General features: G+C 37.7%; 2 protein-coding genes and 1 long non-coding RNA gene across 3 annotated transcripts in view; 1 reads left to right on the forward strand and 2 right to left on the reverse strand.

Annotated features, from left to right (window-relative positions):
- LOC126405588 (uncharacterized) overlaps window positions 1-17,139 on the forward strand; it is a 365,681-nt gene that overhangs the window by 339,275 nt on the left and 9,267 nt on the right. The gene's annotated exons all lie outside the window — the stretch shown is intronic.
- On the reverse strand, window positions 780-3,639 carry LOC126405582 (ferritin, middle subunit). The gene is made up of 4 exons (XM_050069390.1): window positions 3,326-3,639; window positions 1,826-1,972; window positions 1,330-1,455; window positions 780-1,225 (listed from the first exon to the last, which is right to left on the reverse strand). Exons 1-4 carry the CDS (start codon window positions 3,425-3,427, stop codon window positions 1,070-1,072), a joined length of 531 nt encoding a protein of 176 aa, XP_049925347.1. The 5' UTR covers window positions 3,428-3,639; the 3' UTR covers window positions 780-1,069.
- Window positions 8,693-17,139, reverse strand: part of aldh16a1 (aldehyde dehydrogenase 16 family, member A1) — a 28,209-nt gene continuing 19,762 nt past the window's right edge. Inside the window, exons 14-17 of the mRNA XM_050069329.1 lie at window positions 14,296-14,500; window positions 14,019-14,204; window positions 11,335-11,460; window positions 8,693-11,222 (exon numbers count right to left, since the gene is read on the reverse strand). Coding sequence (XP_049925286.1) covers window positions 11,055-11,222; window positions 11,335-11,460; window positions 14,019-14,204; window positions 14,296-14,500 — 685 coding nt within the window. The 3' untranslated portion in view covers window positions 8,693-11,054. The remainder of the gene's footprint in view (window positions 11,223-11,334; window positions 11,461-14,018; window positions 14,205-14,295; window positions 14,501-17,139) is intronic.

Here is a 17,139-nt window from a genome sequence, read left to right on the forward strand (position 1 = left end):
TGACATTTTGGACATCATACTATACTATGACATTGTTATGACGTTTTGGACATCATACTATACTATGACATTTTTATGACGTTTTGGACGACATACTATACTGTGACATTTTTATGACATTTTGGACGTCATACTATACTATGACATGTCTCAGTAGCTATTTAAGGTGGAAGTGACTGAGTGCAGTTCCGAGGATCTCCAGAAGATGGCCACAGTGCATCACAATATAATACAATAACAGACTCAAGAGCTCTGCAACACCACTGAACATGTTTGCATATAAATATGTATACACAGAATGTTGACTACCATTAATGATAATAGTTCAATCATTCTATTTATTGCTATCATTATGCTCTAAAATCAAATGGTGAGTATTCTGTACAGATTGAGAAGTCTTTTTAGGCAACTGTGTGCTTTGTGATGTCAGGGTATATAAATAAAGTTGACTCGAATATCATGTCTCCATTGTCCAGTAGTGACAGTACATTTAATGTGTTCTGCCAAAGTGTTCTCATCTCAAGTGGTAACATTTTTATGCTACTTTAGACTTTAACTCCACATTCATTTATGATTTTCCTTTCTCATTAACTTTAAGATTTAATTAATGATATAAAATATAATCAGTAAGTTAATTATGAGGTATTGCACAAGACTTTGACCTGTGAGCACAAATGTACAAGCTAACCAGCTCTGATTGGATTCACTGTGTCAATATTACCCACATCTTTTGGGTCGATATGAACAGGTCATGTGACAGATGCAGACAAACACCAGAGTCCAGCTCAAAATGTTTATTCAGATTAAGAACAGATCAGAAACATTTAGTCACAATTACAAATGTCACACCAACGGAGGCTTATCAGTTATGAGTGTAAAGCCATAACCTGATAGATATCCATCTCTACATGACATTTAAACAGCAACACCACCAGAACATCCAAGAACTTATCAACGTTACAGGTGAAGCAGATTAGATGTAAAAATCACATTCAGTGAATTCGCAGCTGGAACAGAAAGGTGACGTTTAGATTAAAGCCATTGCGTTGTTAACAATTTCACGCGGCGTTTAGCTGCTGCCCCCCAGGGTGTGCTTGTCGAACAGGTACTCCGCCATCTTGTTGTTGTGGGCGTCCATGCGGGACAGGTTGGTGATGTAATCGCCCAGCTTCTTGATGGCCTCCACCTGCTCGTTCAGGTAGTGGGTCTCCAGGAAGTCACACAGCTGAGGACAGGAGGAGAGAACGGTTACGCTTAATGAATCCAACATCAGAGGAGTGTGTCGCTAACCCAGGACACTTTGAGTATCAACAGACTCTTCATACTTACATGAGGGTCGACATGATCAGAAGCCAGCTTGTGCAGGTCCAGCAGAGCCTGGTTGACGTTCTTCTCCAGCTGCAGGGCGCACTGCATGGCCTCCAGCCCGCTCCCCCACTCGTCACGGTCCGGTTTCTACGCAAGAAAAAAAACAACACAACATTCAATTATAGCGGACTGAAGGGTCATTACATTAAGCCTCGTGAACACAGAGCACAATGACCTGAATCAACAGTGTCTGCACCTGCATCACTGCACCCCCAACAAGCTCAGAGGATTAACTCTGGCATTTCACACTTTATTACTGAGCAAATTATTTAATTCAGGCCTGATTTAGACATGCATGATGCTGAGACAACTGATTATCATACAGAGTGGATCCTAAACCGCACAGTTGGCAACGAGTGTTGCAACACAGCATGTTAATCCTAAAATATCTGTACGTGCACAGACAGGGTGTGGTGAGACACACAACAACAGGACCAGTTCTTTGGCCTGCACTGACCTTGACGTCCTGGAGGAAGATGCGTCCTCCTCTCTTGTTCTGGAAGGACAGCAGCTTCTCGGCGTGCTCCCTCTCCTCGTCACTGTTCTCCTTGAAGAAGTGGGAGAAGCCTTTCAGGGCCACATCGTCACGGGAGAAGTAGAAGGCCTGAAAGGGACGAGAGAGGAAGAGGACAGAGGTTAAAAACAGTGATTATGAGACCCGTCATTATTTGACAAACAGTAGTTATGCAGCCAGGTGTTGGTCAGGCAGGTGAGTCACGACTCTGGGAAGTCTGGTCAGTTTAGACGCAGAGCAGCACTCAGTTTGAGGAGCGTGAGTGTAAAAAAACAAGCAAAAAAGGAGCACTGCAAGCATGACACAGCACTTTTTGATCATTGAGGTGGGCTGGGCTATAACACTCCTTTTATGGTAGACTGCCAATCAGTGACAAACAACTGACAAACATACCAAGGTGCCGTTGTTTACTTATCAGAGGAGAGGGGTGGCTGAGGTGCAACTCATTTTTTTTACTCTCCCAAGCTTCAGTTATTTTTCCTTGCGCCTCCCTGAGTGACTGGAAATGCACAATCCTCCTTCAGTTAAATATTAGATTTTAAAAAAGTAAAACAAAGTTAAAAAAACAACTAATTGTGCCCCGCTCTTGTGCATAATGGTTATGATATGGTATTTTTGGCAAAATTTTAAATGTAGAATAAAGTGATTTTGGTGGATCACAATTTTAAGCTCAGATGTGGTGAGGTTTTTTTCCTGAGGAAGTGTTCGTCATGGTGACGAAAATTTCAATATCTAATGATTATTCCTGTTTTGCAATTTCTGGCTTTGATAAGTGAAGGCTTTTGAATGTTTTCTTTAAAACTTTCATTAAAAAAAAGTAATGCTATAGTATGTCAAAATATTTCATTTAAAAAAATAAAAAAATAAAAAAATCATAGTATACTATGTAAAAACAATAAAAATGTCAGTGTTGTATGTCAACAAAATCCATAAAAAAGTAATATAGTACATTAAAAAGTATAGCAGCTCAAAAAACAAAAAAAAAAAAAAAACGTTTAAGTCATAGTAAATTATGCCCAAAAATACCCCAAAGAAATAACAGTATAGTATGTCACAAAAAATCATTGAATCATAGTGAGTAAAAAAATAATACAAAATACAGCCATTTAAATGTCTATGCCCCTCCCCTAAGACAAAATGATATACACAAGTCCCTTCCTATTAGTGCTTAAAAAAAATCTAACAAACCTCCCCCTTTATGCATCATTATTATTATTATTATTATTATTATTATTATTATTATTAATAATAATAATAATAATAATAACCATATACAGAGAAAATAAAATCACTTTAAAGTTATATTTATAATTCTTCCTTCTTACATTTAGTCTGTCAGTGAGCCAGTGTGGGCGGAGAGTAAACAACAACAGCAGACACGTTTCATTAGCACATATTAATACGAGCTATTTAAACATAAAAACATATATTAATTGTCCTTACCATGGAGGTGTAGGTGTAGGAGGCGAACAGCTCCATGTTCACCATCCGGTTGACGGCGGCCTCGCAGTCGCGGTGGTAGTTCTGACGCACCTGGGACTCCATTTTGGCTGGCGTTTGTTTTTCTTAACAAAAACGGTACAAAAATAGAGCTTTAGTCGACTTGGTCAGTTGTGTTCAAGCAGCGAAGGTTCTTCGTGTCCGGAAAGTGTCTTAGTTTGGAGATAAAAAGCGGGACGAAAGAAGAAGCTCCGTTCAAACACTGTTGAAGCAAGAACTCCTCACTGTTTTCTCCCCGATCTGAAATGGCTGCCTACCGCTTCCTGTATTTATACCCCACCGGCCAGCAGCCCTCGTGACAGACCTTACGTAGTTCTATTTCAGCCAATCAGAGAGCTCGGACAGCACATGACTGCGCAAAGGGGAAATATGACCCAAAGAATGAGTCTGCACTTTTATTCCTTATTCATGAAAATCCAGATTAAAGTTCAGATGATTTATTGTGACCTGCTGCATGACGAAGCAGTTTTTACAATATTAAAATCCAATAAACTGCCTTATTTTTCAATGTAATGCATTAACTAGGCAACAGTACACCAAATTAAAAGTGTTTATCTCAAAACTGTCCATTTTTTCTTTTGGGCACACTATACCATTGATTTTTTTTAAATCATTTTCTTGCACATACAATAACATGACATGTTTATAAATGGTTTTGACAGACTGCACAATGACTTTTTAGTATTTTTTTCACATACTATGCTATGACTTTTTAAGGTTTTTTTTATTTATTTTTTTTAGAAATACTATATTGTTATTTTTTTTGTGATTTTTAAAAAAATTTTTTTTGACATACCCTATATTTTTTTATTAATTTTTTGACATTCTATTCTTAAACTTTTAATGATTTTTTTTTTAAATACTAGCCTATGCTATGATTTTTATTTTTTTGATACATTATACAATGAATTTATTTTTAACATACTGTAGTATTATTTTATGAGTTATTATAAATATGTATAATATATAAATATTACATTTTAGAAATTTTTTTAAATACTACACCGACTTTTTTCTTATTTTTTATGACATAATATTTTTTTGAATTTCTATGAATTATTTGAGATACTATACTATGACTTTTTTATTTATTTATTTTTTAAATACTATACTATGACTTTTTAAAATTACTTTAGGACATACTACACTGACTTTTTATAAAAATTTTTGACACACTTTCCTATAACCTTTTATGACACACTATAAGATTACATTTTATGGAACTTTGAAAAATACTATGTCTATTTTATTATGTTTCATGACATACTATACTTTGACTTTTTATGATTTATTTGGGCACTGCCGTAATACTTGTTTTCATAAACTGTTTTGACATACTCCATGATTTATTTATTTATTTTTTGGGGGATTAAAATGTTTTTATGACGTACTATGGTGTTTCTTTTTTAAAGATATTTTTTGTGGCTATTGCCTTTATTCGACAGGACAGCTGTAGCATGAAAGGGGGGAGAGGGAGAAGGGGGATGACATGAAGCAGGGGGCCATGGGCAGGAAGTGTGCCTATGGCTGCCATGGCAGGGACTCAGCCCCTGCACATGGGACCTGCTCTACCAGGTGAGCCAGTGGGGCCCCACTATTTTTTTAATGGAGTTTCATGGAGTCTGTTACACTGCAAAATAACTTCCAATGATCTCTTCCTTTACAGTTTAATTTGTTTCTCTGCAGTTTTAGGGTCTGTTGGAGTTACAGTGCTCTCAGAGCTCTGGTCTGGTCTATTTACCCCTAAAAGCTGACCTTGCATATCGGCCTGAACTCCCTGTACAACCTATAGAACATGGTTAGTGTAGTTGTAGTCACACAGCTGCTGTAAAATGAGCTCGTTTTACCTCAAATGCACCACGACGCCTAAAAACTGCTGATAGTGTCTTTAACCAAGGTGGTTCTTACTGCATTACTCCACACCACAGCAGCGTTACGAAACAACACTGAGTCTGAAAAGCCTGTAAAGTCTTATCAGAGCTGAAACAACACAGGAGCCAAGAAACTGTGATCAAAGTGGCTTTTTAGTCATTAAACAGTGCTTAGAGAAACTGCTGTCCTGCTGCAATTAGACTTTTATCATGAAACAAAAAGGGTCTATAAAAGTAAAACTGATGGTGAGAAGCAGTTAACGAGCAGCCAAACTGAACCCATCTGGATCTAAAATGAACTCAGACTGAGATTTGTGTTGAGGTTCGTCCTGCCTTTTACCTTAATGTAAAGTACAAGACAGCATCATTTCTGCTTTTATGAGGTCATAATAAAGTGATAGAGCGCTGAGAGTCGGTAGTTTTCTCCTCACATGGTGCCAGGGACGTGTGGATTTTAACAGACTTCTCAGTCTGGGTAAATGCTGCGCTCAGCTCGGTGCTTATCTCAAGGACACTGCCTCTATTTACATGACTCCATGTTTTCATCACACCACCTCCTGATACTTTATTGTCCAATGATTACATTTAATCCAACCTGAAGTGTTTTAACTCTGCTGCTGGAGGGAACCTGTGATGTGACATTTTTCTCCACCAGAATAAAGGTATAGTAGTCATGTGTCAGCTGAAACTACAGTCCTGTAATAATAATGATATTATGCTGGTTAACGAGAGCTGACGTGTGAACACTGAGCTGGCAAACTTCATCATCTCACAGAGTAGTTGTGTCCTCTAACTTTAGTGTCTCATGAAGCACACAATAACTGATGGCTCCATAATGAGGAATAGAAATATCTCACACTTAGGCAGGATATTTTTAAATAATATTTTCATGGTAGGCTATATACTACGACTTTTTATGATGTGCTATACTATGATTTTTTAAGATTTTTTGGACATACTATACCGTGATTTTTTTATATTCATTTTATATGTTTTATATTTTTTCATATTCATTTTTTTGTCACAAAATACTTCGATTTTTTTTATGAATTTCTTTTAAAAATTTATAACATATTACTTTTTTTAATGAAATTTTGCTGACACATGACACTTTTTTTTACTTGCTATCATGACTGCATTAATGAATTTTTTGTATGACATACTTTTGTAAAACTTTATATGTATATATATTTTTTGACGTACTCAGTTTTTTTTTTTTTTTACAACTTTTTTATGAACTGTAGTAAGATTTTTTTCATGGATTTCTTTTAAATGTTATGCTATACTAATACTTTTTAACAAAATTGTGCTTCTTTGACTTTACTTTTTAATCAATTTTAAAGACAATACTATGATTTTGTTTTCCTAAATTTCTTTTGTTATACTAAACTATTTTTTTTAATGTAATTGTGCTATGAAATATAACACTATGACTTGTTATTTTTCATATTTTGACTTCCATGACTTTTTTTTTAAATTAAAACATTTTTATGATTTTTTTGAGACACTACACTGATTTTTTTTATACACTATTCTATGATTTCTTAACCTTTTTTTTAATACTGACTTGATGATTTTTTTTTTTTTAAATACTATACTAAGACTTGTTATCAGTAAAATTTGAAGGCATATTACACAGAACTTTTAATATTTTTAAATATACTATACTGATTTCTTTAATCAATTTTTTTATGACGTACTATAACATTTTATGATTTTTTTTACACAATGACTATGACTTTTTTATTTTTCTTAATTTCTTAATTTTTTTATATACAAAAAACTGTTATGTCACAAAATACTGACTTTTTCCTTAATCTCTTTTATATCTTATAATATACTAATACTTCTTTAAATGTCATTTTGTTAAGACATGTAACATTTCATAGACTATTGTGAGGGATATTCTCCTCTCTGAAGAAGTGACAGACTCGGTGTGAGGAATCAAGTCTCTCTAATCCATGCAGCATGGGGAAAGGACCCAAGTGTTCTCTGACAACCCTCAGAATGTACAGATTTTTTTTACAAAGCAAAGCTCTGACCCCAGGTTGCATCCACCAGCTGCACTTGTAAATGAGAGTGCTGCCCCTAATAGAAGGTTTAGCAAAACAGGAAACTTCCCCCTAAGAAATAATAATAATAATATAATAATACTGACTTTATCATTTTTTAAAAAACTGTCATACTATACTAAGACTTATCATCAGTACAATTTAAAGTCATATTACACTGAATTTTTAATGATTTTTTAATATACTACACTATGATTTCTTTAATCAATTTTTTTGACATACTAGAACATTTTTGATTTTTTTTTTTACATATCCTATACTATGACTTTTTTATTTTTCTGACATACTATACCACGACTTAATGAATCTATTTATAGATTGACTTTTTAAATTAATTTTTATGTCACAAAATGCCATGACTTTTTCCTAAATTTCTTTTATGTTATACTATACTTATACTTTTCGTAAATGTAATTTTGGTATGACATATAATGCTATGACTTTCAAAATATTTTTCATATAATATACTATGTCTTTTAAAATTAAAACATTTTTATGACACTTGATTTTTTGACTGATTCTTTTTATACACTATTCTATGACTTTTAAACCCTTTTTTTCCATGTCATGCATTACTGACTTTATTTATGATTTTTAAAAAAAATGTTTTACTATACTAAGATCTGTTATCAGTAAAATTTAAAGGCATATTACACTGAATGTTTTAATGATTTTTGACATACTACACTATAACATTATGATTTTAATGACATAGTATAGTGGGATTTATCTACTGCCAGATCTACTGTCAGTGCACACTTTGTCCTAGAGTCTGAGAGAAGCACCTCTAAGCTGCTGCATATTTACTGTATTGGCCATAAACCAGGGAACAATAAACTGAATCTATAAAACTTGTCATTACAGCACGACGTCTGTGCGTCTGAACCCAGTTTACAGCCCACATGTTCAGCCTTGACTCAGCATCTCTCATTGTCTCTCTGTGTTATGGAGCATGATTAGGCAGTCCTGTAAAACCATGCTAACTGGTTCAGCTGAGGATTGTGCCGAGTCATTGTTGTGACTCAGCATTCCACAGTTTCAGGGGGCGGAGTCTCGTGACCAAGCAAACTCGTGAGGAGAAGTTAACCTCAGTGCTCTGCTGGCTGGAACCAGTTTGAGAAATAAAAAGGAAGATGAAACTTTAAATAAGGAACCAGCGACTGGACGAGATTCACTGAGATCTGTACGTTTGGGCCAAAGTGTGTCCGGTGCCATAACGGTCTCTGTGCTGGACGGACACTGGACTCAACAGCAGAGTCATGTGTTCATATTTTACATGTTAGTGACGTGTTTCCTGGACAGACATCAGTCAGCTGACCAACAGGCCGACGCTGCTCTCCATAAAAACAAAGACAACAGTGTATAAATTCATTTAATTATATTCTTTTAATTATGGCTTTAGTTTTTCTCCACACACACAGACTGGAAAAACTTTTATTAACAATGTGAACTTGGACATGGAAACAAATGACATTTCATTGGGAATGTTTGCACCAACTGAACCTGTGTGGCGAACAGGCACAGTGTTACTGTACAGTAATAAAGATATACAGCACAGTGTATTTGTGTGTTCAGACTGATGACGCAACGTTGAACATGTTTGCTCCGTCATCAACAGAACTTGAAGGCAGATCAGGCTTGAAGCTGTAGACTGAAACAGGATGGATTGTAGAAAACTTTTACTACAACTGAGACATTTGATTCAAACTATTTACAGAGGCTCTGAGAGACAAGCGAGACAAAGAAACTATGGTGATCATTTTCTAAGTCTGATCTAAATTGTTTTCTCTGCTGTGTTTCTGACTGAAGAACAAGTGAAAATAAAGGTTTTAGAAGGACATTTTTTAAAGTTCCTTAATTCTTTTTTCCATCTGTTAAACAGTTGACACTTGGTTTTGTCCTCGTCATTTTTCTACTTTTTTTTAATTTGTGAAAAGAGGTGAAAAATGTGAATTTGTTTTTGTAAGGATCAAACAAACAAATAAAAATAAATATATATATTTAAAAAAATTCCCCACCAGTTGACCAGTAAAAAACAAAGGAACTCTGAAAGATTATCTTGGCAAAACATTTTTTCTCCACCTGGCAAAAATTCTTCACAGATGAAAAAAACTGATGGAAAAAAAACAAACAGAATTTCTAAAAAATGATCCTGTGAAAAACTTTCTGTTCCCTGCACCTGGTTTTACAAATGGAAAAAAAGAATTATGAAATTTCAGGCAAAACTATTTTTTCCACCTGTTTCACAGAAAAAAGAAGAAATTAAGGAATTTAGACAAATAATTCTGTCAAAGCTTTTTTCTCCACCAGTTTTACAGATGAAAAAAGAAGGAACTTCAAAAGATCATAAAAAGATTTTTTTTTCCTACTTAAGGAATTCAGAAAAATGATCCTGGCATAACATTTTCTCCCCCATCAGACAATTATTTTACACCTGATGGAGAGATGAAAAAAAAAATTAAAGAATTTAGAAAAATTACCCCGACAATACGGAATACTAGATATGGGATTTTGGCAATATGGAATTTATAAAAATGTTCCTGGAAAACCTGTTTCTCGCCTCCAGGCATTTTTTTTGCACAGGTTTCACAAAAAAAAAAAAAAAGAAAAAGGAAATGACAGAAGATTGAAGGAAATGATCCTGGCACCTGGCAATTTTTCCCCAACCAAAAAAAAAAAAAAAAAAAGGGAATTTTGACAAAAAGGATCCCAGAAAACCTTTTTCCCCACCAGGTTTCACAAAAAAGGAAAAAAGTTTTTGACCAACTGGATCTGGATGAGCCATTTGAATTTGATGAGCGCCTGTATTTATTTGAACACGGAGTACACGGACGCAGAGCTCATTGAAACTGAAGAGCGGACGAGGAGAGAGAGGGAGCAGCAACAGGCAGAGGAACATGTCTGAATCCAGCTAAAGGTAAACACACACGTTCATTTCTCCTTTCCGTTATGTTGTCAGATAATTATACTAACAATCCGAGCCTATCTGTGTGAAAAAAATGCACTTTTAGTGGACGTATTTTGACGTTGTTTGACGCTGTCTGAGTGCCCTATTATTTAATATAGCGCGCGCTCACGGGCTGCAGGCAGGTCAGCCCTAGCTTCATACTGGAGAAATGTCACATATTGAACATCCTATCACTCATTTAGACAAAAGGAGATCTGAACATAGGGCCCAGGTTGAAAAAACATTAGTTCTCCTTTAAGGAATTTAGAAAAATGATCCTGGCAAAGCTTTTTTTAATCTGGCAAATATTATTTTTCCACCTGATTCAAAGATTGTCTTTATCATTTTATCCAGCCAAAACCTTTTCTCACCTGTTTTTAAGTCATTACAGTAGATCCAAAAAGACTTGATATTAAAACGTGAAACCAAAAGGAGCGTTCCTTATTGATCATTCACATAAGTGGGGGAAATGCATTTAATTCTGGGGGCGGCAGGCTGGAGACAGGACAGTGGTCTGAAGTGCCACGGGGCGCCGCGTCTAGGCACGCCTGGTGTGAGGTTGTACATAGAAAACAGGGGGTGTGTTTTTTGACACTTGTCACTCACCGCTGGTGTGTTTTGGCCTTGAGTGAGGCATGTGGGGTTTAGCTAACTGTCAGTTACTGGGGGGCGTCTTAAGATTTCATGGTCACGCTTCATTCTTAATCCTTCCTGTTAAACACAGATCCTTCAGGTCACAGTTCTACTCTACAGCTGATACCTGACCCTCCATCTTTGTCTGCTTATGCAGTGGGAATCCAGACACTCTTCCACTGGACGGCGTTCCTCCACATCTCCTCCAGGAGCGAGGGACGACACTGAGTCCAGTCCGTCCCTCCAGCTTCCTTCTGACAGATCAGACGGAGGGTCTTCAGAGGGCTGCTGCAGGTGTGCTGGAGATACTGACAGCCCTGCGGCAGAGTGTCAGAGAGCACGAGTGAAGATGATGATGATGATGATATATGGGTGTGATGTGGGTGTTTTAGGTGAACACTGGTGTATGTGTCGGTGTTGAGGCCTCACCTCAGCACTGCCCCAGTACCAGATGGCCCTGATGACGCTGTGATTAGCCAGAGCGGCTGTCAGCTGGTCTCTACTTCCTGTGATGACATTTACCAATCCTGCTGGCAGGTCTGAAGACTGAAGCACCTGAGGAGGAAAATCACTGTTTACAGACACATGTACGTCACCTGATGTCAGACAGAACCGTCAACTCATTACACTCCGTGCCCATTTTCAATTTGCGTCCACTTTAACTAATTTCCATGGTGGAGGAAGAATCGATTTTCCCTAACGAATCACCAGAGAACGACATATCTGCCTGAATCTGACGTCATTTTAACTCCACGCTGATGCAAAGCCATGTGAACACACCTGTCTTACTGGTCTTTTAACCCTTTGAAACCTGGAGCGACATCAGTTGTCTTGTGCTGCGTTCAGACGCCTTTCACAAGTATTTAAACCTTTGAACTCTCCCTGAGCAAACTGGTGCCATTTCATTCTTTTTCTTTTTATATTACTGCAAGACAAAACAAAACACACACATAACAACAAAAACAGTAAATATCAAAGTGAATACAGGTCAGTAAATTAACTGTTGTCAGGGGACAAGGTTGTGTTGGCGGTCATGTGTGTGTGTGCGCTACACTCTACAGGTCTGACAGGTGAAAGGATGGGGGAAGAGGGGAAAACAAGAAAAGATAAATTACAAAAAAGAAAATAAATAACCAAATAAAGAAAAAAAAAATCAAATAATAATAATAAAAAAATAAAGGTGAGGAAGTATATCAGATCTAATCCTTACCTTGTTACCACCAATACCAATACTTAAAATAAATAATAATAAAGTCAGGGTCCCCCGTCTGCTGACAGCGAGGCAGCACCAAGGCATCATTAGAAAACTGAACCTGCAGGATCAACCAGGTTATTGTTGCATCTTATGGTTATTGATATTAAGTTTGGGCTCAGATTTTATATTGTTATCACTACGTTTTTCATATTGTTTTGTCTACAAACTATTTCTGTTTAATATAATAATTATTAATATTATTGCAGGTGGGTTGTGTTTTTTTATTTTGACACTAATTGGTGTGATTTCTAACCCTAACCCAAGAGTGAGTCAATCCCCATAGACCCCCATGTTAAAATGCTCAACTGTACAGCAGAAATAAACATGTTTACAGTCTGTAGCTAATTTCCCCTCTCATGACAACTGTACGGGGGTGAATTTTTTTATAACTCATCCGTTTAAATTTTATTAAGGCTTAAAGTTGCACATAATTAAGGGCATGGTCACTCTGAGTGACAGGTGGCGCCATCACAGGTGGCTAATTAGCCGCTGGCTGTCTGTCTCAGCTAATTCACAAGTCATTGAGCCTGACCTCTCAGCCGTGTTTGTGCCTTTTGTATATTTTGTTTCGTGAGGGAGCTGGCACCAACCGGGAGCATGAGCGGGTGCAGTCAACACCACAGGGCTAGCCAAAGTAGTGTAGCTTGTTAGCCTAGTAGCTTGTTAGCCTTAGCTAACTTAGCAGCTTTGACCGAGGTGGGCGTGTTTAAGCAACCAGGCTTCATTTGGCCCACCTCTTTGCCCATTTTTGATTGGCCGGGAGTCGGGCGGAGTCAGGCACTGCCAAGATGGCCACGGCCAGAGCCGCCTACTTTGAGCTTCAAACCCGCTCCTCAGAAACTACTGGCTGACGTCACGGTGACTGTGTCCGTATTTTTATACAGTCTATGTAGGAAAAACTATATTTATAATAGTAATAATAAATAATATGTTACCGCATTATTATAGTTGTATGCTCTCTTTCCAGGTCATTTCCTTGTTTGTTTGTTTTTTTACATTCTTTTTTCAAGTTTGCTCCTTCAGTACGACACGTACAAGAGATACTCTGCTAACAACTGACTGGAAAGATCCCGTTGCATAAAACTGCAGAGCCATCATTAATTGTAACGAGCTGGAGGAGCACAGCTTTGGAAAGTTGAGTGATCCAACCGCAGTCAGTCACAATCATAGATTCACTTCTGGTAAAATAAAAAGTGCAAAATGAGGCGCTCATCATTAAGAGTGTCCATCAGATTCTCCCAGTCGTGAACAGTCTTCTCAGGATGCCTTAATTTGACATTTATCTCCGTAAACTCAACCATGTTGCAGGGAAGATGGAGTCAGAGGTACTTTATGTTTTTGTCTTTACTTTGGTTACTAAGGTTCTTTAAGCGATCCCTTAAGTATGAGACCACGATAAGGAGAAAAACTTAAATCCTTCAATAAACATTTCAAGGAAACCTTAACTCTCAGAAATCTGTATCTTGACTGGAAACATATCGACATATCGTACATAGTTGTTACATCGCCCAGCCCTACGACCGACTGGTGGTGCGTCCTGTGACCCAGCCTCTTTTTTACGGTCTCATGTGCCCACACAGATCTCTGTTTATCTGCGCCTGACAAACTATGTGCAAGTACCCTACTTTTATAAAACTTACAAAAAACAAACAAACAAAAAAAAACAGTAGATTGATTACATAGAGGGTTTAGGCTGAGGAGGTGATGGTGTGGTTGCCTGGCAACAACAACAAGGCACAGCAAGTGTTTTCCTGTTTTTTTTTTTTTACTGGTGGCATTTAATTAAAGAAAAACAAAAGGCAGAGCGCCTCTCGTTTTGAAACCTGCAAACGCTCCTTGTGATCAGGCGAACATTTACCTGAATGAAAGCCAAAGCTGAAAGTGGATACTTCTGACTGGGGACCATGATGACGGCGTTGCCATTGGCGATGGCTGCCCCAAGAAGTGTCACCATAGAGAGGAGGGGATTCCTGTCAGGGAGGACGACCCCCACGACTCCCAGGGCTTCAGGGAGGGAGAGAGCAGAGCCGGACTGTGGCAGAGGCTGAAGAGGAGGAGGGACACGACGAGATGTTGACACAGTGCAGAGATCAAAAGTTTTCAAATAAACTTTTTATATTAAAAAAAAGGCTCACTGGAGTTCCTCCTTGGACTTTGTCACAGTAAGCCGCCCAATCACTGAGCCTGTTGATGCTGAGCTCCACCTCCTGATCAGCCTCGTCCATTGAGAGACCAGTCTGAGCGTTGATTGACGCGGCTATGTCCCGCCTCTTTGCCTCCAGGCCCTTAGCCAGAGAGTGGAGCAACTGAGCGCGTGCAGACGGTGTCTTTTTCATCCAGCTAGAGGAAGGAAAGGATATCAAAGAGACACGTCAGTTTTTTTCAACATGGACTCTGTTTTCTCATGTTTTTGTGTCTAAGTGATGAATGGGAACAACAAGTTTTGAAACTGGTTCAATATTGAGAGAGAGCGCTGCAGCCAGCAGCAGTGAAACATGCTGCAATGTAACTACTGGAAAAATTTTGCAACGTCAATTTGTGTCCACTACAGCAGGATTTGTACTTGTGTGGCAGCTCTATGGAAACCCTACGCACGTGGCCTACGCTGTTGTGAGCATTTATACTTGTGCGGTGGGGTGTCTGTGTCACTCTGCAGTTACACCTCCAAAACACTAGTCAGTGGCGGGTTTCTGTAAAGTTTAGTTGATTCAAAACACACATTAAACACACATTGAACACAAGTTAAACACACATTAAACATGGCTTAATAGAGACAGTTTCAAACACAAATCAGCTTCACTATAACTCGCAGCATTCACAGACAAACACTTGTCTTTATCTGGACACATTTTCCCCACAAATACAACATGCTAATGTTTTTCATTCGCATAAATTGATTTAACTGAAGAAATTACGACCCATATAGATAAAAGGAGGTTTGCCATTGGAATCTTCATCCACTTAAAAAAGGCTTTTGACACGATGGATCATGGTGTTTTGTTAAAGAAGATGGAGATATATGGCATTAGGGGAACTGTACTGACCTGGCTGAGAAGCTATCTAGAAAATAGGCAACAGTTTGTCCAAATTAGGGTTGGGATATGGATCTGGTTCTTTTTTGGAACCGGGTCCAAAGTTCCGGTTCCGGAACCGGTTCCATCACATTTGAACCGGTTCCATCACATTTGGAGTAACGGTTCCTGCAAACGGTTCCTAGATTGTAAAAAAAAAACCAACGTCACGTGCATTTCCATTAGAGTGCGGCACGGGCCGCATATTTCTGTCCAAACCCGACCGAGCCCGACATTATTTAATGACCAAAGCACTGAGTTTGTGTCACACAGTTGTTATGGTTACAGGCTATTTAACAGGCCGGGCGTGCGCCGTGGGTGCTCAGCAGAGAGGGAGACCTCCGTGTTTGAGACGGGAGCGGGCGGCGGGAGGTCCGAGGTTTCCAGCGAGGGGAGCGGTAGAAACAAACAGCCAATGTGTGTGTGTGTTCTGTTCAGGTGTTGTCACGTAAATAACAGTGCCCAAGCATGAATGCATATAAGTATTTTTTATTACATTGCTGTGGTTAATTTGAGGTAATAGTGTTACTGTAGAAATCAGAGAATCACTTTTTGTTGTTATATATTCTCAGGGAGATGATACAAGCTCTAAATCTGAAATACACACCACACACAAATGTGTATTTTCATCTAATTGTACTGTGCAACAGTTAGAATAAAGTTTTTGTATTTGTATGATTGCATTTGTGTTTATTATATACTTGTTTAAGTATAGCAAGTATAATGAATATAATGTAGGAATCAGTAAGAGGAATCGGTAAGCCTAGTCCAAATTGACAATTTTAATTCCACTGGAAGAGACATCAAGTGCGGTGTACCTCAAGGGTCAATATTAGGGCCAATTCTCTTCATTATGTACATGAATGATATTTGTATAGTTTGTACTTCTTGCTGATGACACTAACATTATCTGTTCTGGTGAGGATTTGCAGCAGCTTTTAGAAAATATCACACATGAAATGAACAAATTGAAGAATTGGTTTGATATAAACAAATTGTCACTAAATTTGGACAAAACAAAACTTCCATTATTTGGAAGACGTAAAACTGACATTCAAATAATAATAGATAATGTAATTATTGGAAGAGTGGACCACACTACATTTCTAGGTGTGATAATTGATGAAAGAATCTGCTGGAAACCCCATTTAAGTTATGTAGGTTCCAAGATGGCAAAGAGTGTGGGTGTTATGAGGAGAACTAGGTGCTTACTGAATCAACAATCCTTGCTTATTTTATATTATTCTCTTGTATTACCATATTTGAGTTACTGTGTGGAAGTCTGGGGTAATACTTATAAAACCAACCTGCTCCCTCTGTACATACTACAACAAAGAGCCATAAGATCAGTTCACAATGTGAGGTACAACGATCACACTAATCCACTGTTTTTGAAGTCATCCACACTGAAATGATCAGACCTGGTAAAATTCAAAACTACACAAATAATCTTCTTCTGGGAACAATTCAAAATTTGTTTCATGAGAGGGAGGGTAATAAAAAGTATCATCTAAGAGGAAAACACAAATTACAACAACAAAGTGTCAGAACCACTCTAAAAGTATGTGTATTTCTGTTTGCGGGATAATTCTATGGAATGGTTTAGATGAAGAGGTTAAACTCAGTAAAAAGTTCATCAGTNTAAAAGTATGTGTATTTCTGTTTGCGGGATAATTCTATGGAATGGTTTAGATGAAGAGGTTAAACTCAGTAAAAATGTTCATCAGTTCAAAAGGAAGTTTAGAAAAGGAGTGTTTGAAATGTATAGCAGGGAGGAGGAGGAGGAGGAGGAGGAGGAGGAGGAAAATGACATAAACTGATGAGATGATTGTGGGGAAGAGGGGATTCAGAGAGGGACTAAGTGTGTTTTCGTTGTATTGACTCTATTTGTGCTGTCTGGGGGTTGGA

Source organism: Epinephelus moara, chromosome 18, assembly GCF_006386435.1.
Source record: "Epinephelus moara isolate mb chromosome 18, YSFRI_EMoa_1.0, whole genome shotgun sequence".
NCBI classification, from domain to species: domain Eukaryota; kingdom Metazoa; phylum Chordata; class Actinopteri; order Perciformes; family Serranidae; genus Epinephelus; species Epinephelus moara.

Excerpts from the sequence above, each read along its gene's own strand:
- LOC126405582 (XM_050069390.1), bottom strand. The coding sequence starts at position 3,427 with ATGGAGTCCCAGGTGCGTCAGAACTACCACCGCGACTGCGAGGCCGCC. Across the intron at positions 1,973-3,325 it reads CCTACACCTACACCTCCATG|GCCTTCTACTTCTCCCGTGA; the intron begins GTAAGGACAATT and ends CGTCCCTTTCAG. Across the intron at positions 1,226-1,329 it reads CTGATCATGTCGACCCTCAT|CTGTGTGACTTCCTGGAGAC; the intron begins GTAAGTATGAAG and ends TCCTGTCCTCAG.